The sequence below is a fragment of the Lithobates pipiens genome, unplaced genomic scaffold (genome assembly GCF_037356315.1).
Source record: "Lithobates pipiens isolate NorthernLeopardFrog02 unplaced genomic scaffold, aLitPip1_a1.2 Scaffold_18, whole genome shotgun sequence".
Classification (NCBI taxonomy): Eukaryota; Metazoa; Chordata; class Amphibia; order Anura; family Ranidae; genus Lithobates; species Lithobates pipiens.
Genome location: NW_027507758.1, coordinates 168,330,565 through 168,355,069, shown reverse-complemented (window position 1 = coordinate 168,355,069; position 24,505 = coordinate 168,330,565). Strand labels below are relative to the sequence as shown.

At 47.2% G+C, this 24,505-nt stretch overlaps 1 protein-coding gene across 3 annotated transcripts in view; it reads right to left on the bottom strand.

Moving 5' to 3' along the window:
* STRN (striatin) overlaps positions 1-9,147 on the bottom strand; it is a 175,694-nt gene extending 166,547 nt beyond the window's left edge. For 2 of the 3 annotated variants that reach the window (XM_077486360.1, XM_077486362.1), the window contains exon 1: positions 8,605-9,147. In XM_077486360.1, coding sequence (XP_077342486.1) covers positions 8,605-8,877 — 273 coding nt within the window. In that variant the 5' untranslated portion in view covers positions 8,878-9,147. The remainder of the gene's footprint in view (positions 1-8,604) is intronic. The other variant, XM_077486361.1, reaches the window with a different exon arrangement.
* Between the last annotated feature and the right edge of the window lie 15,358 nt (positions 9,148-24,505).

The window sequence follows — 24,505 nt, the reverse complement described above, 5'->3', positions numbered from 1 at the left end:
TTCAGTCCATACAAAGCAACGACAGGCTGAAAGGAGTCACAGCTGTCCACATGTAACTGCACACCCAGCAGTTCCCCACTGTTAGGGACCAATGTTTAAGCCTAGATGCAGATTGCCCGGGTAAGAATATCCGTACCAAACCACTCAATGTACGGATACATGCAAAGATCGGCAGACAGCTGTGGCTTCTGTCTGCCTGTCATTGTTTTGTACAGGCTGAGCAGTCTCAGCTATCTGCAACTACCTGCATGTCCAGCTGCAAGAATCTGTGCCTTTTCACCTATGTGAAGTAGTCATTTATATGCATTTACAGGACACTTCTAAATGCATGTAATATTTTAAATAAAGGGTGTAATACACACTGTGCTTTTAACCGAGTACAGGTTTATCGAGTTTAGCTGTTTAGAGAAAATAGAATTCTAGGCCTCCAGGGGAAGATTAGATACTCTGAATGCATTGTCTATATGATACTATACTTGATCTGGGAAGCATAAAGTTTGTTTATACTTCCCAAATAGATTCTCCAACATTTAAAATGAACTGAACACAGCAAAAGGTACTAGTTTACAGATTTGACCTATGTGTCGACTAGGAAAAAAAAATAAGTCACCCTTAAGGCCCGTACACACAATCGGACTTTGTGACAACAAACATGCAAATTCATAGTTTCATAGTTAGTTAGGTTGAATAAAGACACCAGTCCATCCAGTTCAACCTGAGTGTCTACAATTGTCCCTATCCCTGTACATTACACACTCACATTGGTCCCTACCCTCAAGGAGCCCACAATCCAAGGTCCCCATTCATATACTAGGGCCAATTTTGGACAGAAGCCAATTAACCTACCTGCATGTCTTTGGATTGTGGGAGGAAACCGGAGTACGCGGAGGAAACCCACGCAGGCACAGGGAGAACATGCAAACTCCAGGCAGGTAGTGTCATGGTTGGGATTTGAACCAGCGACCCTTCTTACTGCTAGGTGAAAGTGCTAACCACTACACCACTGTGCTGTCCAAATTAGCTGTTTAAAAGGCAACATCCAACCATGTGTACGCTCCATCAGACAAAATTTTCTGTTTTCATCTGACTTTTGTTGGCTGTGCGAACGGACAAACTTTTCGACAATATAAGTCTGATGGAGAAAAATCCAATCGTGTGTACAGAAAACCATCAGACTTTACAAACACGCATGTTCAGAACCAATGCAAAAGATCAGACAACAACACAGAAGTTGACCAAAGGGTGGCGGTAAAGAGCAGAAAAACCACATGGTTTGGTGAAAGTTGGCTGAAAAAGTCAGATTGTGTGTATGCTTAGCATGTTCAAGGCCAACACCAACTTTGTACAAAAGCCCACATGAACGTTTTTCTGAAGTTCGATCACGTGTATGAGGTTTACAGAGCACCTCCACCCTGTACTGCAAGGCTTACATGCTTGTTAACTTTAGGGGATGAGGAACAAAGTGTAATACTCACCTTCTTCCTCGTTGTGGCAGGCTTCCTCCATCTGGGCAACTGGTCCCTCAAAGCCTCTTCTACAAGAGGTTATCAAGTACAATGCACAAGCAATCTACATTATACGCAAGGACATGGAGGGTCCACCCACAAGCTGGAGCAGAGGTGAGCACCAAAGCCTGCTGGAGTTGGGAATAAGGTATTTTTTACATGTCATTGCTCTACAAATGGGGGTGGAACTGCAATTGTGGGTTTTTTGCAACTCCTGGCTTTAAAGCATTTTAAAGGCTAAGCTTACCTTAAAAAAAATCAAATAAAAGAAACGCACATGATTTTGCATGTAAAGAACGTGCATTTATTTGCACTGTGCAGGAAGAGTCAACAAACTAGGAGGGCACCAATCAGTGCTCTCATAATTTGCTGAGAACTACAAGCCGTCTGCCACAAACATGGGACTTGTAGTTAATTTATTCACATATCTCTGCGAATGAATGATGTGGCTGTGTGGGTGGAGTTCCACACAGCTGTGCTGTTTTTAGAATATTAGAAGATCCACTTTTACAGGGTTCACCAATGCATAGTAACAGGTTTCATGTTACACCCTTAAATGAGGGTGTAGCATGTAACATGCCAAAATAGTGAACTTATTCTAAAAAGACCCACTTACCTTTATTTAAAAAATAATAATTTCAGAATTTACATTTTTATAGTTAAGAGACTGTCCATGCATGGTGCTTCAGCTCCAGAGCCTAGTTCATAAAATACATGTCAGTTCTTCATGGCTACTCATGGGCCTTCCTGACGCCATAGCAGAACCTCAGTAGAAGACGAAAGCATCAGGCAGCTACGCAGTGGCACTTCAACAGAAGCACGCATCCTGGGGTGACAATGCTGAGCCTTCATGAAGTAACATTAAGGCCCCTTTTCATACTGGTGGCCCAATCCGGTATGTCTAGCAGTTTTTCAGGCAGGCCTGAGTAAAAACATCACGTATGTTTATTGACAAACATTTGTAAATGGAAGTTTATATCTGCTTACCTCTCAAGGCCAAAAACAAAAAATAAAGAAATTACGGAAAAGTATAGCACCCTTTTCTGTCTTTTCAGCTATCATTCTGGATTAGAGATTGGCTGGTGTAAATGGATACAAATCAGTCTACATCCAGCTGCCCCTAGATCTAAGAGGTGTCCCAAAACCTCCGGCTTTTAAAAATATAAACACTGAAAGGATACAGATGTTCGATTCAGCAGGGGATCTCTTTAGAGCCCATGCGTTGCAGACTGGAAGGTGCTCGTGTGAAAGGGATCTAAGGGGCAACGTTGGCGACCCATAACAGGAAGTTATATACAGAGCCACTCAGAGGGGCACTCAGTGTAGCCTCACTTTTTGCTGCATCCATCTCGGAGCTGCATGCAGTAAGCCCAGAGAAGTGGATAGAGAAGCAATGGCTGCATGGACAAAGTCATGTCAAAATCTGATATGTGAGCAGGAGCAAGTGCACAGACCCAAACAGTGTCCGAGTTCAGGTTTATGCACCCGTCCATTCAATTTTGACATGTCTGTGTGGTCACTGCATCTGGATCCACTTCAAGAGGAAGTAAACCCTGATGAGTTTACTTCCTCCTTCATTCCCTGCAAAGGCAAAGCATAATGGACTACTATGCATCGTATAGTAGTCCATTATGTGTAACTTACCTGACACAGGAGCCAGCAAAGTCACCGCTGTCCCCTGTAGTCCAGCGCATCCATCTTCTCGGTGGGGTCTCGCAGCTGCGCCGCTGTCATTCGGCAAAGCCGTGATGACGTCACTCCCGCGCATGGGCACGGGAGCCGACACTCGCGGCAGCACCGTTGTTGGAAATGCCGCGCTCAGTTCGCCTGCGCGCCGCTGTCTACGGCGCATGCGCCGTAGACAGCGGTGCCTGTCTTCGGGCAAATATCTCCTAAACTGTATAGGTTTAGGAGATATTTATTGGACCTACAGGTAAGCCTTAATCTAGGCTTACCTGTAGGTCAAAGTGGTTTGTAAGGGTTTACAACCACTTTCAAACCTGCATGCAGGCAGCTTCAAGGTGGATGCAGAAAAAAGCAGCTCTGCATGAAGGATGGGACTCAGCGCCCATCTGAATAAGCCCTTAGGGCTCATATACACATGATCCAGTGAGGAAAAATGTCAGTCACTGCACTAACCCCAGTCACTACTAGGGCACATGGAAAACAATTGTTTTCTATGTGCACTGTAACAAGCCGGCGTTGCAGTAAGCTATGGTAAAAGGCATGGTGCACTTTACTACAGTGCACTGGATGACACTACCTGTCAATGCACAGCAGCGCAAAGCACTGTGCTGCTGTGTGAAGTCATGAAGGAAGTGTGACTTTGTGAACTTTTAAAAATAAGTAAACAGTGTACTCCCTCCCTGCATCCAAAAACTGACAGCTGCCTGCAAGCTGAAATGCAATGTTTACCATGCACTGCAATGCTAAAGGGCCCTGAGATCTACCATGAACTACACAGAAGGGCATGTCTGGTCTAATACTAAATACAAGGATTGTTTAAGTTTTGTCGTCTTTGGCAACATTCACTTAGGGGACTAGCCCCAGTGTGAACAAAAGCGGCAGGAATCTGCACTTCATTGACAGGTCCTTGGCGGTAGTAGCTATCCGCCCAACCAGTGATGACCTGTGGTGTGTCCAGCAGTGATCATCGCATGGTAATCACTGGCTCCGGAAAACAGCCACAGATAGCTGCGGTCACCGCAGACCAGTCATTCACTGCTAGCCACAGCGATATTTAACATGTGTAGTGCAATTGTAATCCGCATGTCGACACACTCTGCACATACGTAGGGCCACAAGACTTAAAAAGTCCTTTTTTTTTTTTTTTTTTTTTTAAATATAACTTTAATTGGACGACTAGACCCAGTGCCAATGACAGGGGAAGGAATATTCTGTATCCAGCAGGTCACCTGTGAGTGGCTAGCTGTGGCCACTGAGCCCTGTACACTCCAAAGACAGGTTGCCAGTGGCCACAGCTTTCTGTAACTACTCGCACTACACATCGATTACCTGCCATGATTGCTGCTGGATGCACACAAAGTGTGCAGGAAATTGTTGCCTGCGCTGACAGCATAGGAGAGCGGTGGCCACCGGCAACCTGCCATTAAAGCGTACAGGGCTTGACGACCACAGCTACCCATTCACAGGTGATAAAAACAGCAGATTCCTGCTGTCATCATTCACAACGGGGGTAGTCACCCATGCGAATGTAGCCAAATAAGACAAAACCTAAACGATTCCTTGATTTAGGATCAAGCCAGGCATGGCCTTCTACCATGTAGTTTATGGTAGATCTAAGGACCCTTCCAGTGCATCAGCAGTGATCACTGGCTTTGGGTACAGCCACGGATAGCTGCGGGCACCGTGAACCTGTCACTGAAAATGTACAGGGGCCAGTGGTTGCAGCTAGCCTGTGAAAAACTGCAGCAGGAATCAGAAGATTGCTGCTGCTGTCATTTGCACTGAGGTAGGTCACCTAAGTAAATGTGACCTTCTTAAATAGTTTTGGTAAAGCCAACAGCAATTGTAGTGATAGTATTGTGTATAGGATGCTTAAATAAATAATCCTATTGAACCCGATTGTATTAAAGTGTAAGTCCCTGTAAAACTATAGATGCAGGGATTTTAGTGTTAGGGTGGACTTCTACTTTAAAAATGATAGAGATGACAGGATGAGAGCCTTCTTTTTGCCACCCTAGACGAGACCTAATTTTGCCACCCTCTTTGCCCCGCAGATGTGACAGAAGGTGCCACTCACTATACAGGAAGCTGTGCACCCCCCACAAGCATAACTCCCAACATTTTGAGATGGGAATGAGGGACACCTACTAGCAAACATATGTAGCATAGGACACGCCCCCTGTCACACCCCCTTAAAGGAGATATAACAAAAAAAAAAAGTTAATTACATCCACAAGTGCTTTTTTCACCTCTACTATTCCTTTATATTGGCTTTTAAAATTTACACATGTAGCAATTTAGAATTTGAATGAAAGGTTTAGCACTGGGAAACACTTTTTGAAAGATAAAAAGTGCATTTTATATACATCTATACAGATCAGAGCAAAATGAGGGGGACGTAGGGACGGTGCCTCGAAATCGGGGACAGTTGGGAGGCGTGGAGAGAGGAGGGACAGTGCCTGGAAATCGGGGACAGTTGGGAGGCGTGGAGAGGGGGGGACGGTGCCTGGAAATCGGGGAGAGTTGGGAGGCGTGGAGAGGGGGGGGGCGGTGCCTGGAAATCGGGGACAGTTGGGAGGCGTGGAGAGAGGGGGGAGACGGTGGCTAGAAATCGGGGACAGTTGGGAGGCGTGGGGGGGGGGGGGGGAACGGTGGCTAGAAATCGGGGACAGTTGGGAGGCGTGGAGGGGGGGGGGGGGGGGAGACGGTGGCTAGAAATCGGGGACAGTTGGGAGGCGTGGAGGGGGGGGGGGGGAGACGGTGGCTAGAAATCGGGGACAGTTGGGAGGCGTGGAGGGGGGGGGAGACGGTGGCTAGAAATCGGGGACAGTTGGGAGGCCGTGGAGGGGGGGGGAGACGGTGGCTAGAAATCGGGGACAGTTGGGAGGCCGTGGAGGGGGGGGGGGGGGGGGAAGACGGTGGCTAGAAATCGGGGACAGTTGGGAGGCCGTGGAGGGGGGGGGGGGGGGGGGAAGACGGTGGCTAGAAATCGGGGACAGTTGGGAGGACGTGGAGGGGGGGGGGGGGAAGACGGTGGCTAGAAATCGGGGACAGTTGGGAGGACGTGGGGGGAAGACGGTGGCTAGAAATCGGGGACAGTTGGGAGGCGTGGAGGGGGGGGGGGGGGGAGACGGTGACTAGAAATCGGGGACAGTTGGGAGGCGTGGAGAGGGGGGGGGGGAGACGGTGGCTAGAAATCGGGGACAGTTGGGAGGCGGTGGCTAGAAATCGGGGACAGTTGGGAGGCGGTGGCTAGAAATCGGGGACAGTTGGGAGGCGTGGAAAGGGGGGGGGGGGGGGGGAAGACGGTGGCTAGAAATCGGGGACAGTTGGGAGGCGTGGACGGTGGCTAGAAATCGGGGACAGTTGGGAGGCGTGGACGGTGGCTAGAAATCGGGGACAGTTGGGAGGCGTGGACGGTGGCTAGAAATCGGGGACAGTTGGGAGGCGTGGACGGTGGCTAGAAATCGGGGACAGTTGGGAGGCGTGGATGGGGGGGGGGGGGGGGGAGACGGTAGCTAGAAATCGAGGACAGTTGGGAGTCGTGGAGGGGGGGGGGAAGACATGGCTAGAAATCGAGGACAGTTGGGAGTCGTGGAGGGGGGGGGGGGGGAAGACATGGCTAGAAATCGAGGACAGTTGGGAGTCGTGGAGGGGGGGGGGGGGGGGGAAGACATGGCTAGAAATCGAGGACAGTTGGGAGTCGTGGAGGGGGGGGGGGGGAGAGACATGGCTAGAAATCGGGGACAGTTGGGAGGCATGGAGAGGGGGACAGTTGGGAGGCGTGAAGACGGTGGCTAGAAATCGGGGACAGTTGGGAGGCGTGAAGACGGTGGCTAGAAATCGGGGACAGTTGGGAGGCGTGAAGACGGTGGCTAGAAATCGGGGACAGTTGGGAGGCGTGAAGACGGTGGCTAGAAATCGGGGACAGTTGGGAGGCGTGAAGACGGTGGCTAGAAATCGGGGACAGTTGGGAGGCGTGAAGACGGTGGCTAGAAATCGGGGACAGTTGGGAGGCGTGAAGACGGTGGCTAGAAATCGGGGACAGTTGGGAGGCGTGAAGACGGTGGCTAGAAATCGGGGACAGTTGGGAGGCGTGAAGACGGTGGCTAGAAATCGGGGACAGTTGGGAGGCGTGGAGACGGTGGCTAGAAATCGGGGACAGTTGGGAGGCGTGAAGACGGTGGCTAGAAATCGGGGACAGTTGGGAGGCGTGGAGACGGTGGCTAGAAATCGGGGACAGTTGGGAGGCGTGGAGACAGTGGCTAGAAATCGGGGACAGTTGGGAGGCGTGGAGACGGTGGCTAGAAATCGGGGACAGTTGGGAGGCGTGGAGACGGTGGCTAGAAATCGGGGACAGTTGGGAGGCGTGAAGACGGTGGCTAGAAATCGGGGACAGTTGGGAGGCGTGAAGACGGTGGCTAGAAATCGGGGACAGTTGGGAGGCGTGGAGACGGTGGCTAGAAATCGGGGACAGTTGGGAGGCGTGAAGACGGTGGCTAGAAATCGGGGACAGTTGGGAGGCGTGAAGACGGTGGCTAGTAATCGGGGACAGTTGGGAGGCGTGAAGACGGTGGCTAGAAATCGGGGACAGTTGGGAGGCGTGGAGGGGGGGGGGGGTGGAGGCGTGGAGGGGGGGGGGGGGGGAGACGGTGGCTAGAAATCGGGGACAGTTGGGAGTTATGGAGAGGGGGGGGGGAAGACGTGGCTAGAAAATCGGGGACAGTTGGGAGTTGTGGAGAGGGGGGGGGGGAAGACATGGCTAGAAAATCGGGGACAGTTGGGAGTTGTGGAGAGGGGGGGGGGAAGACATGGCTAGAAATCGGGGACAGTTGGGAGGCGTGGAGGGGGAGACATGGCTAGAAATCGGGGACAGTTGGGAGGCATGGAGAGGGGGGGGGGCGGTGGCTAGAAATCGGGGACAGTTGGGAGGCGTAGAGAGGGGGGGGGGGGGGGGGGAGGGACGGTGGCTAGAAATCGGGGACAGTTGGGAGGCGTGGAGAGGGGGGGGCGGGGAACGGTGGCTAGAAATCTGGGACAGTTGGGGGGGGGGGGACAGGACGGTGGCTAGAAATCAGGGACAGTTGGGAGGCGTGGAGAGGGGAACGGTGGCTAGAAATCGGGGACAGTTGGGAGGCGTGGGGAGAGGGGGGGTGGTGGCTAGAAATCGGGGACAGTTGGGAGGCGTGGAGAGGGGGGACGGTGCCTAGAAATCGGGGACAGTTGGGAGGCGTGGAGAGGGGGGACGGTGCCTAGAAATCGGGGATAGTTGGGAGGCGTGGAGAGGGGGGACAGGGGAGCTATGTACATGCCCCATCTCTGCCCCCCATACACATGAGACAAGTGCAGTCGGTGTTGTCAGGGTGTCATGCATATGTAATGATCGGTGACACATCCCGGTGCTGGTTGTTACCTGCAGCTCGGCTCGCTCCACCTCCCATTGCGCTCTCTCCACCTCGAAGCGGGCCCACTCATGCTGTAGGAAGTGCAGGATCCCCGGGATGCTGTACTGGGCCCTGCCGGCCGTCCCTCCTCCGCCTCCTGCAGCTCCTCCGGCCGCCGAGGCCGCATCAGCAGCCCCGGCTTCGAATCCCTTGCCGGCTCCCCCAGGACCTCCGGCAGCGGCGGACAGCAGCGAATTGTTATTGTTGTTGAAGAAGACGCCGGGCCCCGCCTGCTCGTCCATTGCAGCCTTCGCAGCAGGGGCCGCGGTGAGCAGCGACCGACCGCCGCTGGTTTCAGAGAAGGCGGAAGAGACAGGAAGAAGCGCTCTCCTCACACGGCCGGGGCGGGGAGGGGCTGATTCCGGAATGACCGCCTGACGTCACATAAGTCCGCTCTATTCTCGCCGCAACCCCCGGGCTCCGCTGCCGCCCACACTCCAACCGAGACCAGCCGCCGCTGCTACTGCTGCTGCTGCCTGGGCGGGTCTCCTGCTTCTCTGACAGCGGCGCCGTGACGTCACGTAGGGCCAGAAGCCGTCAGGTTAGGAGCCACCCTACACGCCAACCTTCCTGGATTTTTTTTTTCTTTCTCACATAACTTTATTCATACTCGTAAATACATACAATGCTTCAACAAGCGGTGGGAGAACTTCCCTCTTGTTAGAAACATTGCAGCAACCTTTAAAAATGTTTAGTAACAACAATCTGCAAACAGATGCTAAGACATAATAGCAGACTATATATTCTTTATTGCTAACATTTTCTTCCCTCTCCATTGTTTTCCCAGGGAGCTGTGGATGTAGGACAGGAACCACCAAGGATGCAGCTGTGAGGCTCTGGTTACATCAGCAGAACCTCACTTAACCGCTTCAGTCTGGAAGGATTTGCCCCCTTAACGACCGGGCCATTTTTTGATATGGCACTGTGTCGCTTTAACTGACAATTGCGCAGTCGTGCGACAAACAAAATTGATGTCCTTTTTTTCCCCCACAAATAGAGCTTTCTTTTGGTGGTATTTGATCACCTCTGCAGTTTTTATTTTTTGCGCTATAAACAAAATAAATCTGACAATTTTGAAGAAAAAACAATATTTTTTACTTTTTGCTATAAAAAAATATCCCCAAAAAATGTAAAAAAAAGAATTTCTTCATCAGTTTAGGCCAATATGTATTCTTCTACATGTTGTTGGTAAAAAAATCGCAAGAAGCATATATTGATTGGTTTGCGCAAAAGTTATAGCATCTACAAAATAGGGAATAGATTTATGGCATTTTTATTATTATTATTATTTTTTTTTTACTAGTAATGATGGTGATCAGTGATTTTTAGTGGGGCTGTGACATTTCTGAGGACACTTTTTTGGGACCATTGACATTCATACAGCGATCAATGCTATAAAAATGCACTGATTACTGTGTAAATGTCACCGGCAGGGAAGGGGTTAACACTAGGGGCAATAAAGGGGTTAAATGTGTTCCATGGGAGGTGTTTATAACTGTGGGCAGAGGGGACTGACTGGGAGTACAGAGAGATCGCTGTTCTTAATTGCTAGGAACAGACAATCACTCTGAACACCCCTGTCAGAATTGGGATCTGTTTGTTTACATTGACAGATCCCCATTCTGGCTCTCTTTAGAGCGATCGCGGGTGGCCGGTGGACATCACGGCCACACGTATCGACTCCTCCACCTTGCGGGGGCGCCCCCGCTGTTTCTGTTAAAGGGACTGCCGTATAGCTACGGCGATTTATGGGAATATGCTGACCTGCCACTGTAAAATTACAGCGGCTGGTCGGCAAGTGGTTAAAGGGGTCGTAAAGGTTTGTTGTTGTTTTTTTAATAACAAACATGTCATGCTTACCTCCTCTGTGCAAGGGTTTTGCACAGAGTGACCCCTGATCCTCCTCTTCTGGGGTCCCCCAGCGGTGCTCCTGGCTCCTCCTCTTCTCAAGTGCCCTCTCAGAGACCCGCTTTCCAAGAAGGCACTCGTGCGGGGGTGCTCCCGAGTCCTGCTGATGCGTCCATTGACACAGACAGCAGGACTTGGCCCAGTCCCCTATGTCACTGGATTTGATTGACAGCAGCGAGAGCCAATGGCACCTGCTGCTATCAATCTGTCCAATGGGGACCCGAGACAGCAGCTGGAGCTGCTGGGCTCGTCTCCATCACTGGAAAGATTGTGTTCAGGTAAGTAAAAGGGGGTTCTAGGGGGGTGCTGCAGTACAGAAGGTTTTTCACCCTAATGCACAGAATGCATTAAGGTGAAAAATCATGAGGGTTTACACCTTTAACTGTAGTAAGTATGGCACTGTTCTGTTGGTTTAAAATGTGTGGTGCCCTTTAATTAAATGTCTACTGTTTAATTCGTCTCGGTTTGATACCTCAAGGTGCTTTTTTTTATTTTGAATTTGCTCTTATTAATGAGATTAAAGAGTGACAGGTGCTCTTAGTTGAAAAAAAAAAAATGAATAAAACCAGCAAAATTTGATGAACTTTACCGAAAATATCCTCGAGTAAACAACTGTGGTTTCCTGGACAGGTAAGTGTCCATATATTAAAAGTCAGCAGGTGCAATATTTGTAGCTGATGACTTTTAATTTTTCGTGGGGAGGCTGGACCTACTACTTAAAGCGGAGTTCCGCCAAAATTTTTATTTTATTTTTTTTAAAGTCAGCAGCTACAAAAAGTGTAGCTGCTGACTTTTAATAATTGGACACTCACATGTCCCAGAATCCAGCGATGCGAGCGTACAAAGCCCCGCTCCTCTCCCCCTCCTCTCCACGGCGCCGGCATTCTTACTGTGTGCGCCCGGCTGTGGCTTCATAGCTGGGCACGCACTGCACATGTGAATGGCCGGGCAAACTTCTGCGACGTGTCCCAGAAGATTGCAGGAAGGGAGAGGGGAGAGGTGAATTTCCTTCCAGTGCTGTGGAGCCCCGGGAGGAAGTGGGAGCTGGATGCCTCTAAAAAGAGGGTATCCACTCCCCCCCCAAAAAAAATGACATGCCAGATGTGGCATGTCAGGGGGTCCCCATCACTTAAAGCAGAAGTTAAATTTCTGGGTGAAACTCCACTTTAAATAAACATTTATAGAATAAAGTATCCAGTGCTCTTTAATCACTTGCCGCCCGCCAATAGGCAAATAACGGCTGCAAAGTGGTTTCAAAATCCTGACCGGACGTCATAGGACGTCCTCAGGATTTTGAGCCGCTGCACGCCCTTGGGGGGCGCGCATCGCGGCGATCGTTGTTGCGGGGTGTCAGTCTGACACCCAGCAACTACGATCTCAGTAAAGAGTCTCACTCTTTACCACGTGATCAGCCGTGTCCAATCACGGCTGATCACAGTGTAAATAGGTAGAGCTGATGATCGGCTTTTCCTCACTCGCGTCTGTCAGACGTGAGTAGAGGAGAGCCGATCGGCTGCTCCTCTGACAGGGGGGGTCTGTGCTGATCGATTATCAACACAGCTCCCCCAAGGATGCCCACACTGGACCACCAGGAATGCCCAGCACCAGGTAATCCACCCTAGACCACCAGGGATGCCAGTCAGTGCCCACAATGGATGACAATCAGTGCCCGCAATGGATGCCAATCAGTGCCCACAATGGTCATCACTGGTTGGCATGCATTATTGTTTGGCACTGATTGGCATCCATCAGTACAAAACAATGCAATACAATGTTGCTTATCAGTGCCCATCCGTGCCACCTATTAGTGCCCATCCGTGCCACCTATCAGTGCCCATCCATGCCAACTATCAGTGCCCATCTGTGCCGCCTATCCATGCCAATCCGTGCCAGCTATCAGTGCCAATTTGTGCCACCTATCAGTGTTCATCCGTGTCGCCCATCAGTGCCACCTATCAGTGCCGCCTATCTGTGCCACATATCAGTGCCCATCAATGCCACCTCATAAGTGGCACTTCATTGGTGCCAGCTCATCAGTGCCGCCTTATCAGTGCCCGTCAGTGCAGCCCCATCAGTGCCCATCAGTGAAGGAGAAAACATACTTATTTACAAAGTTCTGAAACTGAAACAAAAAAAAAACATATATTTTTTCAAAATTTTCGGTCTTTTTTTATCTGTTTAGCAAAATATAAAAACCGTAGAGGTGATCAAATACCACCAAAAGAAAGCTCTATTTGTGGGAAAAAACTGATAAAAATTTCATTCGGGTACAGTGTAGCATGACTGCCCAATTGTCATTCAAAGTGCGACAGCGCTGAAAGCTCAAAATTGGTCTGGGAAGGAAGGTGTCCAGTGTCCAGTATTGAAGTGGTTAAAATATATACAGGTAAACAAAAAGTCTTTGGTAAATGTAAAATCTCCTTGATTGGATACTCAATGGGTTATGTGACAGGTGCTCTTCAATTAAGCAAATCAAAAATTCATGCTTGTGCTGGTGCTTCTTGTAGTACTCCCCCTATAGTACTGCACTCACCAGAAAAAACTCACCTCTAGGGGGTATCAGGCATTCACAGTATATGCCACTGTGTAGCAGACCCAGATCATCATGTTTTTTCTCTCCTTCCTCATATAAAGATTCAGCCTCTCTGTTTCCTCCACATGCAGAGAAAAATGATATCCAATAGCACAGTACCTTTTCACTGTGTTTATTAATCAAACAGTTGGAGATGTACTTACACTTTGTAGGAAACAATAAGCATTTAGAACCAGGACACCATGTGCTCCACGGCTTCTGCAGGAAGTGACGCAATGACGCTGGAAGCTCCGCCCTATGCGTTTTGTCAGCACAACGTCATCAGGAGCAGCGCCATCTTGCTACACTTCCCGGATATATATATATATAGTATGTGGTAACCTAGCAACTTCACGCTGCATAATTGGTGGCCATTTTTGGTTAGTCCAACTAAGCAAATTCAGTGGCCATGTTTGGATGTCCCAGGCCGAAACTACCGTTTTATTTGTACTTTTGTTTTTATGATAGCATTCTTCTATTTGTTGGTGGTTTAACCTTACTCCACTTGACTTGGTGGTATACAGCCACTCTTTTATGCTGCTCTCATGTTAGATATGTTGATTCAAGCTGAACAAAATGCATACTGCACAGGGCACTCCAGTCATGTCAAACAACCAATGAGTCCCATGCATGCTAATATAGGGGACACCACATATATTACTCAATTCTATGATCCACAAAGGCAGATACATTATTACTTATATAAGCTTTCAGAACTTATCTCATAAAGTGTAATTTTTCAGATTTCACATTAATGAATTACAACTATATAAAATATAAGAAACATAAAAAAATAACAAGAAAAATATAATTAAGTGATAAGATACATTTAAATTTCTATTTAAAATATTTGGCTTTAAAATGGTTAGGGGAGGAAATGGGATTAATGATTTGAGGTTTATTAATTTTAATAATTAAAAGTCAAAGGAGGGAATGGGATTAATGGATATCTACTATTTCTAAACTAAGGATTAATTGGGGAATGTATCCTAAACAAGAACACGTAGGTGCGCTGATGGTTTCCATTTTCTGGCGGAGATGGTCCTTTTTTTACCAGGTCTATGCTAGTTGTTTAAAAGATCTATGTTAATTATTTAAAATAGCAGGCATATTTAAGATTAAATATTTTTTATTAAAAAATTAGAAAGAAAACAATTCAGATCTATGTCTGTGTTCAAGCCTTCTAGCTGGAGGGTATTGAGCATAAAAATCTATTTTGTCTCACTCTGTGAGATTTTTTTCTTATTATCTTCTCTCCAGTGCCCTTTAATTTTGTCTATTGCATAGCAGGTCATCATGACAGATGTTTTATTTTTTTATGGAATTCTCTAAAGTGTCTAGATACGGTGTGCTTACTAAATTATTTTTTAATATTATTGATATGCTCTCGGATCCTGACATATAGTGGCCTGGTTGTTCTGCCCTCGTATTGAAATCGGCATGGGCACTCTATGACATAAGCTACATGCATAACGTTACATGTGATTAACTCTCTAATCCTGTATTCCTTGCCTGTGACTGTAGATTTGAAGGTTTCTTTTTTTCTGCTTGTTTGTTGACTGGTTCTACGTGGTAGACATTTTTTGCATTTGAAGGACCCTTTCAGATTTGTAAACATACTGACTGGTTTGGGGGATTTTGTTTATTATGAACAAGTTTGTTTCTTAAAGTGGCCACTTTTTTTTAAATAAAAGTGGGTTGTTGTGGAAGGATTGTTTTTAATATCTTGTCCGATTTTTAAAATTGGCCAATGTTTTTTCACAACTTTCTTCAATGCCTTATACTGTCTGTTGAAACCTGTGAGGAAAGCCACCTCCATATTTTAGTTTTTCTCAGTTTTCTTCCTTCCTTCCAGCAGTGTTTCTCTATCAATCTTTCTCACTTTTTCCTTAAGGCCTCACAGGACATTTTTCTTGTACCCTTTCTCAATAAATCTCTGCGTTAATACATTGGATTGGGTCTCATAATCTTTTTGGTTGCTGAAGTTTCTATGTATCCTAATAAATTGTCCTTTGGGTATATTTCCTATCCATTTGAGATGAGGGCAGCTTTTGGTGAGTATGTATCCGTTTTCAATCTGTCTTTTTTAAAAGGTTCTGATGCATAGTCTTCCATTTTCCTTACAGATTTGTAAATCTAGAGAATCAATGCTATGCTTACTCCAACTTCCTGAGAAGGAAATACAATGGATGTTCTGATTCATTTCAGAATATAACTCTTTGCAGCGATTCTTTTGTGCCCTTCCAAGTGATCACAATGTCATCAATGTACCTTCAGTAGTGTTTCAGATTTGGCCCTTTTACACTATATATTTGCTTCTCTTCCCATTTGTTCAAGAACAGATTTGCTACACTGGGTACGTGTTTAACTCCTATTGCCACGACTTTTGTTTGTGTGTAGTATTCCGCCTTATACCAAAAATAATTGTGGCTCATGGCCATCTTTAGGCCTTCTAGTACAGTGTTTCTCAACTCCAGTCCTCAAGGCTCCCATCAGGTCATGTTTTCAGGCTTACTATTATTTTGCACAGATGAGTTGATCAGTTTTACTGCCTTAGTAATTACCACAGCGGTTTCATCTGAGGGAAATCCTCAAAACGTGAGCTGTTTAGGTGGCTTGAGGACTGGAGTTGAGAAACACTGTTCTAGTATATAGAGTGAAGCAACACAAGAAGTTCATATATGTAATTCATAGGTTGAAGCAGCGCTTAAAGGTGATATAAATAAACACCGGATTGTCATAAACAGCCTTGTGAAGGGCAAGTCTAGCAAAGACTTTTTTTAATCCTAAAGAGTGTTCATATGGGATCTCGTCAGAAAGGATGACAGGCCTTCACCTTACCACGTGACACCGCTCCCCTCAAATTCAACATTTACCAGAAGGATCTGATAACACAGCTTTAGTGTCTAAATTGATCTTTAACCAGCAGTGAATCCACTTCCTTAAGTCTTTATTTGTAGTCACAAGGGGTTAGTGCATCATTGCTGACAGATAAGATCACTCATAATGGAATTGCACTTACAGGTAGACATGTGCACACTGAAATATTTTGTGTCTGAATTTCATTTTCATCCGAAAAATAAATTTATTTAGTTACTCCCGAAATTTGTTTTTATTTATTTTGTTTCATTAAAGAATGCATTCGTCCAAAAATCCGAAATAATTAAGGTTGGATCTGTCATTGAAGGCTTATGGTGTCTGTCGAAATGTTCTAAGAAGATTCGATGGAGCAGCTAAACTGTACAACGCCGCAATCATACATTTCCAGTCGAATGTTCCGCCTACAAGCTATAGTAGAATTCTAATGTTGTATGACACTAGTAATAATTATATTTATTAATTATTGTTACTAGTCAACCAACATTAGAATTCTTCTATAGCCTATGGGCGGAGCATTTGACCATAAATGTCCACTCGCAGTGACTGCTTCGTAAAATCTTCATGTCAAATCTTTTCTCTCCATGTCAAATAATCTTGGACTAATAGAGTTAGGTTAGGCACATTCGACTTTTTTTGCTATTGTCTCTATAATGTCGAATCTTTTCTCTGTATATCAAAGGTTTTCTCTGTATGTCGAATCTTTTCTCTGTATGTTGAATCTTTTCTCTCCATGTCAAATCTTTTCTCTCTATGTAGAATAATCTTGGACTAATAGAGCTAAGGTTAGGCACATTTGACCACAGGTTCAATGGACACAGATTGCTATTGTCAGTGTCATGTCGAATCTCCTATCTATATGGAACTGCTGTCACAACAAAAATAAAGCATTTGTTTATGTCTGATCTTTTGGTTTTTGGATTCTGCACGTTTGTTAACTTTTGTTAAAACGATAACAAAAATACCCGAATACCGTATATACTCGAGTATAGGCCGACCCGAATATAAGCCGAGGCCCCCAATTTACCCCCAAAAAAACTGGCAAACTTATTGACTCGTGTATAAGCCGAGGGTGAGACATGCCTGTCCATCCCTGTGTGTGTGTCCGTCCATCCCTGTGTGTCCGTCCATCCCTGTGTGTCCGTCCATCCCTGTGTGTCCGTCCATCCATCCCTGTGTGTGTGTGTGTCCATCCATCCATCCATCCCTGTGTGTGTGTGTGTCTCCATCCATCCATCCATCCATCCCTGTGTGTGTGTGTCTCCATCCATCCATCCATCCCTGTGTGTGTGTGTATCCATCCATGTGTGTGTGTGTGTGTGTGTGTGTGTGTATCCATCCGTGTGTGTGTGTGTGTGTGTGTGTGTGTGTGTGTGTGTGTCCAGCCTACCTGTGTCCCGAGCCTTTGTCCCGAGCCTCCGTCCCGTGCCTTGCCTCCTTGCCTCCGTGCCTTGCCGCCGTGCCTTGCCTCCGTCCCGTCCCGTCCCGTCCCGTGCCGTGCCGTGCCTTGCCTTGCCTCCGTCCCGTGCCCTCTTCGTCGGCGCCTCGGCGGCCATTGTAAAATTCAAAAGCTGCGCCGCCGCCTTCGCCTGTGATAGGCGGAACACTGAATTTCCCAGCAGCCTGTGTTCCGCCTATCACGGACATCGTATCATCCTCGTCCGTAGTACGAGGATGATACGATGTCCGTGATAGGCGGAACACAGGCTGCTGGGAAATTCAGTGTTCCGCCTATCACAGGCGAAGGCGGAGCCGGAGGCGCGGCTTTTGAATTATAGAATGGCCGCTGTCTGTCTGCTCGACACGCTGATCGAGCGGGCAGACAGCGATGACTCGAGTATAAGCCGAGGGGGGCACTTTCAGCCTCAAAAAAGAGGCTGAAAATCTCGGCTTATACTCGAGTATATACGGTACCCGAAATTCGGACAAAAATTAATGCACATGTCTTACAGGCTTATTATATAAGGAAAAAGAAAAAAATCCTCATAGTGTGAAACCATTTTGAAAAGTTTTATTTCCAGCAAAACAAACCCACCTTTAAAATTTACACTTACAAACTGTTAGATATAAAAAAATATTTCATGGTATAATCATCTGGACTGTGCAGCACAGAACGATACTCTCTGACTGTTCAGGAGATGTCTCATCCATGGTGATGCCCGGGTGGAGATCGTAGCAGCTGACAGATACAAAGAGCCGCCTGGTCACGCCTAGACACGTTTCGTCATAACGTCTCTCTCAATAGGCATGACTAGAGGGGGCGGCCGCACAACTCTTATAATACGTGTGTTTGGGTAATTTAACTCCTCATACACACAATGTGCAGCTCCACTCCGGTCCTCACCCCAGGATGCTATCTATAAATCATGTATCACATTGTATCACGTATACTAAAAGACCACATCTAATATTAAAATGCATATATAAAAATTATTATGAAGCAATGATAAAATATTACAAAAGCATTAAATTGTAAACTGAAGATTGATAATATAGTTTCAACGAGTACATTGATCCATTAATCACCTCATGTATCTCTCAGGATACAACAAAAACCCTATTTTAAAAGACAGTCAAAGCATCACATTACAAGGCACAGTCGGACCCTCTAATAAAAAGAATTATGTGTGTTAACAACATAGTACATCATCTTATTACTACTCCGATTATATAAGTGTTTGATGATTAGGCTTTCAAACTGAAAATGCCTAGTATACACCTCTACTGATAACCATTAAAGTGAAAAAATGTGAAAAATTCTGCAATTGTCACTCACTCCAAATAATGTATAAACAATGTAGCAGACTGTCACGTATCTGAAGCTGTTTATCTCTTATTGGCAAAATGTATCCACAAATTAATTGTCAAAAGAACAATCGATGGGTATACATTCACCCAGTCCCGCCATCAAGGGGGTATAGCCGTTACAACTGTAAGGGGCCCTGGCGCCCGAGGGGCCTGCCCGGGCCAGAAAAAGGCAGGACAGGAAGGGGATACGTGCTGTGCAGTATAGAAACGATCACACGATTTCTGCAGTTCTCATGTCATTGATTTTAGACATCGAGCTTCTTACTGCCACCTCTGGCTACTATGTGCATGTGCACCCCTCGTGTGACAGTGATCTGCCTGTACTACGCTTCTCAGCAACATGTCATCTTTGTAAAATCGAGCTGTGACCAGGTATGAAGTTACAAGTAGGGTCTGTGAAGGAAAGATTTTCCAGTGTGTTCTGTTCCGCTTGTTGCTGATTTTCAGCTCACACTTCACAGGCCTTGCTGTTCTTCAGTGCGTTCTGTTAAGTTTGTTCTGACCAGCCAACCGCTTTGAAGTCATGTTGCGTGTACGTACTCATTGTAGAGTTCGTGCTTTGCTTGGGCTTGGTGTTGTAGTTCATTCTTCAACCTAAGCCCAGTCCATTAACAGGGTGGGGAGGAGTTCATGGACAAAGAATTGGTTGCTCCAGCATGACTAATTCTCTCACATGCCTTTGCTTTGTGAGATCTGGGAGAATAATGCTGACGATTACAGGAACTTTCTCAGGATTACGGACCCCGTTTTTCACCATCTGTTGGCTTTGCTGACCCCTTATATCAGCAGACAGGATACCTGCATGAGGCAAGCCATCACTCCGGAGCAGAGGCTAGTTGCCACATTGCGGTACTTGGCGATTTGGAGAAGCCTTCAGAACCTCAAGTGCTCGAAAGGCATCTACCCCCAGGCTCTGGGAATCATTATTCCAGAGACCTTTTCTGCTATTATTCAGGTCCTGCAGAAGGACTATATTAAGGTAAGATTTTTTTTCCTTTAACATCACATTTTATTGTATTTAATGTTTGCTAATGTATTGTATTTCTTTCCTCAATCTCTAATTACTAATCACTAATCCCTAATGATTGCAATATGCTGTGAATGTCCCCTTTATCCTCATTCATGCTTTAATCTTTTAATGCTCTTTTTTTTTGTCCTGCATCTTTGCCTTCACTAACCTCCCCAGCATGCTATGCTGGGCCCATATCCACCTAGTCTAGTCAATTAACGATCTATTTTGTCAGCTCCATAAACACCCCCTTAAAATGTGTCCAAATGGTCTGTGTGTCCTTAAATAAATGTATAAGCCCCCCCCCTTAAAATGTGTCCAAATGGTCTGTGTGTCCTTAAATATATTTATAAGCCCCCCCCCCCTTAAAATGTGTCCAAATGGTCTGTGTGTCCTTTAAATTTATAACCCCCCCCCCCCCTTAAAATGTGTCCAAATGGTCTGTGTGTCCTTAAATTTATAAGCCCCCCCCCCTTAAAATGTGTCCAAATGGTCTGTGTAGACCATAGTACTTTTTGCAATTCGGCACTGGATTACAGACTCAAAAGTAAAAGGGGGGTCATCAGGGACCAGCAACCAATTACTTGGAGTTGAACTGGAATATATTTTAAATGGTTTAAATACATTTTATTGGTTTATTGTTAATAAAGGCCGAACCGGCCATTTACATCCAAGAAGGTGTCCGTGTCATTATTATTTAATAGTAGTTATAATATAGTATACATGTATTTTTGGGGTAGTAAGTTATCTGGCTACCCTAGTCATTGGCACTGGGCAGACCAGATCCTCCTCTTCTCGGGTCCCTGGCTGGAGCTCCTGTCCCCTGCCTCCGGTTCAGTGCCCCCACAGCAAGCAGCTTGCTATGGGGGCACCCAAGCCGAGCTGCAGCTCTGCGTATCTATTCAGACAGGGAGCTGCGGTTTGCCCCCCCCCCCTGATTGTCTGAGTTTGATTGACAGCAGAGGAAGCCAATGGTGCCACTGCTGTATCTCAGCCAATCAGAAGGGAGAGTTCCGAATGGCCGAGGCACTGGCTAGAATGCATAGAATGCATTAAAGTGGTAGTATGGTCATTTTTTTAACTTTTACCTACAGGAAAGCCTATAATAAGGCTTACCTGTAGGTAAAAAAAATATCTCCTAAACCTGTACGGTTTAGGAGATATTCCCCTCGGTATGCGCCGCTGACTGCAGCGGCGCATGCGCACAAGGGGGTTCTCTCCGTGAAAATCCGGCAGCGCTCGTGCGGCCGGACTGAAATCTCCCGCGCGCATGCGCGGGAGTGACGATATCGCGGCTCCGGCCACTCACAGCGCCGGAGCCGCGATACCCGGAAGAGACGCCGAGGGAGCATGTCGGCTCCCTCGGCGTGGATCGGGCCAGATGTCGGGGCCTCGTTCTAAGGTAAGTATTTCATAATGAGCTAGTATGCGGTGCATACTAGCTCATTATGCCTTTTGCTTTGCAGGTTTAAAAAAAAAAAAAAAAAACATTGCGGGTTTACTACCGCTTTAAGATAAAAAAAACCTTCTGTCTTTACAATCCCTTTAAAATAAGCCCCAAGTAGATTATTCTGGATCTAGTCTGAGTTGTTTTACATCTGAAATATGCAGGATTATTTGAAAGCTTTATCCTCTGGATCAATTTAGAGAGCTTCTTGTTCATGGTGATAAACTACTGCATAAAAAAGGTAGTACAGCATTATATATACTAGGCTATTTCCAGGGTTTTGTAATAATGAGTTTCAATATGTTTTTTGGATGTACAACTACATTTTAAGTAAAGGAGAGGGGAAGTGTGGTATTAATTACTTGGGGTGCCAGTATGTTGGGAGATCTCAAAATTGCTGTCTTCTTATGGGTCTAATTCCCCTCCCCCCTTTTTTGCCACACTGGGTTTTTCCTCTAAATTTTTAATGGGATGTTGTTAATTATACCATAATGAGTGGCAAATAATGATGTATATTATTCTATTTAGATTGTTTGGTGCATTAATAAACCAATGTCTTCTGAAGAAGTGGTTTAAGTCCAGGACGTGTTGAGCCTTAGGATTAGGGATGAGCTTCGTGTTCGAGTCGAACATACGTTCGACTCGAACATCGGCTGTTCGCCCGTTCGGCGAATTCCGAACGTTATGGAACGTTCGCACCAAATTCGTGTGGCGCTCACGGCCCACAATGCACTGCGTCATCGCAGTGCATTGCTGGCTCATGATTGGCCAAGCATGCACTGTGACCCCGCATGCTTGGCCAATCACAGCGCCAGCAGCGAGGAGAGACATGCCCAACACTATATAAGGCCGCCAGCGCGGCGGCCTAGTGTAGTGTGTTGGCGTCTGAAGCAGTTAGTGGGTGTTCTGTGTACCTTCAACACAGTACACACCGATCATTATCGGCCGATTTTCGATCTTGCTCTTCTGTAGTGGTTGTTGTCTGTGTGCCCTGACTGTAGTATACACCGCTATATTCACCTCACCTATATAGCTAGTGATCTATCTTTTATAATAGAGCTTGCAGTCAGTAGTGTTAGGAGCTTGTGCGTGCTGTCTGCGTGCTCTGTATCCAGTACACACCGCTATATCCACCTACATAGCTCTTCTCTATTTGAGCCCACTTGCCATCTGCAGGAGTTATTGGAAGTTGTGTGTGCCTCCAGCACAGCACAGTATACATCTGTATATACCCCTTTATCTCTGGTGTTCTATAATAAAGGCATCTGCAGGAGTTAGTGGGTATTTGGGGCCTCCAGCACAATATACACCTGTATCTACCCTTTATTGCTGTTCTCTAATAGAGCCAGCTGCAGGGCTTAGTGGGTGTTGTGTGACTCAATTACAGTATACCCCTTTATCTCTGGTGTTCTATAATAAAGGCATCTGCAGGAGTGTGACTCCAGCACAATATACACCTGTATCTACCGTTTATTGCTGTCCTCTAATAGAGCCATCTGCAGGGCTTAGTGGGTGTTGTGTGACTCCATTACACTGCTGTTTTACCCAACTCCCTTCAGTCTGGAAGGCCAGCAAGGAGAGGCAGACAGGCGCGAGCCGATAAAAGAGGGCAAGCAGGCTCTGTGTCTAGAGACAACAGTGCTGGTCGTGGACGCGGTGCATTGTCATCAGCACGTGGCCATGGGACACGCTTGTCCTTCTTTCCGGCAGCTGGACATGTTGACATGCTACAGCGATGAAGAGGGAGGGGATGATGAGGGCACTGACTCCACGTGGGTGCCTGGTAGGAGAGAGGAGGAGGGCCAGCTTAGGGGCAGCACACCGACTGAATCACACCACAGAGCTCCGCCTGTGCAGGGCGCTACCTCTGCGCGTTATTCTAAAAGTTCTTTGGTGTGGGCCTTTTTTGAGACGAGTGCATCAGATCGCACCGCTGCTATTTGCAACATATGTCTCAAGCGTATCTCGCGTGGCCAAAACATCAGCCGCTTGGGCACCACATGCTTGACCAGACATATGTTGACCTGCCATGCAGCTCGTTGGCAAGCGTACCTCAAAGACCCACACCAAAGAACAAAGCGGACCTCTCCTTGCTCCTCAACAGCTGGCATCTCAAACCCCACTAGACCTTCAGTCCTCTCTGAAACCTGCTCTGAGAGGAATGAAGGTGTAAAATTAGGTGTGTCACAGCCAAGTGCTTCCGGGCACTCTGCTAGCAGTACACCCACATCTGATTATAGCAGGCAAATGTCCCTGCCCCAGCTGCTGGACCGGCAAAAGAAGTTCACTCCCAGCCATCCATATGCCCAGCGGTTGAATGCTAGCTTGGCTAAATTGCTAGCACTTCAACTGCTGCCTTTTCAGTTGGTAGACTCGGCCCCCTTCCGTGAGTTTGTACAATGTGCGGTTCCTCAGTGGCAGGTCCCCAAACGCCACTTTTTCTCACGGAAGGCGAATCCGGCTCTCTACCGGCATGTGGAAGGCAATGTCCTTGCCTCGCTGGACAGGGCGGTCAGCGGTAAGGTGCATATTACCGCTGACTCATGGTCCAGCAGGCATGGACAGGGACGTTACCTGTCTTTCATGGCCCATTGGGTCACTTTTCTGGCAGCTGGGAAGGATGCAGGACAAGGTGCAGTAGTGTTGGAGGTTGTTCCGCCACCACGCCTCCAAAATGCTACTATTGGTTGTGACACACCTCTCTCCTCCACCCCCTCCTCTTCTTCTTCCTCCATGGCCTCTTCCAGTGCTCTGTCCTCAGAACCAGCGGTGCTCCGTAGGCGTTCCAGGGGCTACGCAAGTACGCAGGCAAAACGATGCCATGCCGTGCTTGCGCTGGTTTGTTTGGGGGACAGGAGCCACACTGGGGCGGATGTTTGGTCAGCTCTGCAGGGGCAGGCCAAGAGGTGGTTGATGCCACGCCAGCTTAAGCCAGGAATGGTGGTTTGTGACAATGGCACCAACCTCCTCTCCGCCCTCCGACAGGGACAACTGACCCATGTGCCCTGTGTAGCTCACGTCCTTAACCTGGTGGTGCAGCGGTTCTTGGGCAGGTACCCCGGCTTACAGGATGTCCTGAAGCAGGCCAGGAAAGTCTGTGTGCATTTCCGCCGATCATTTAATGCCTGTGCTCAGCTGGCTGAGCTCCAAAAGGAGTTGAACCTGCCCAAGAACCGCCTTATATGTGACATGCCCACCAGGTGGAACTCAACGTTGGCCATGCTGCAGCGGCTGCACACGCAGCAGAGG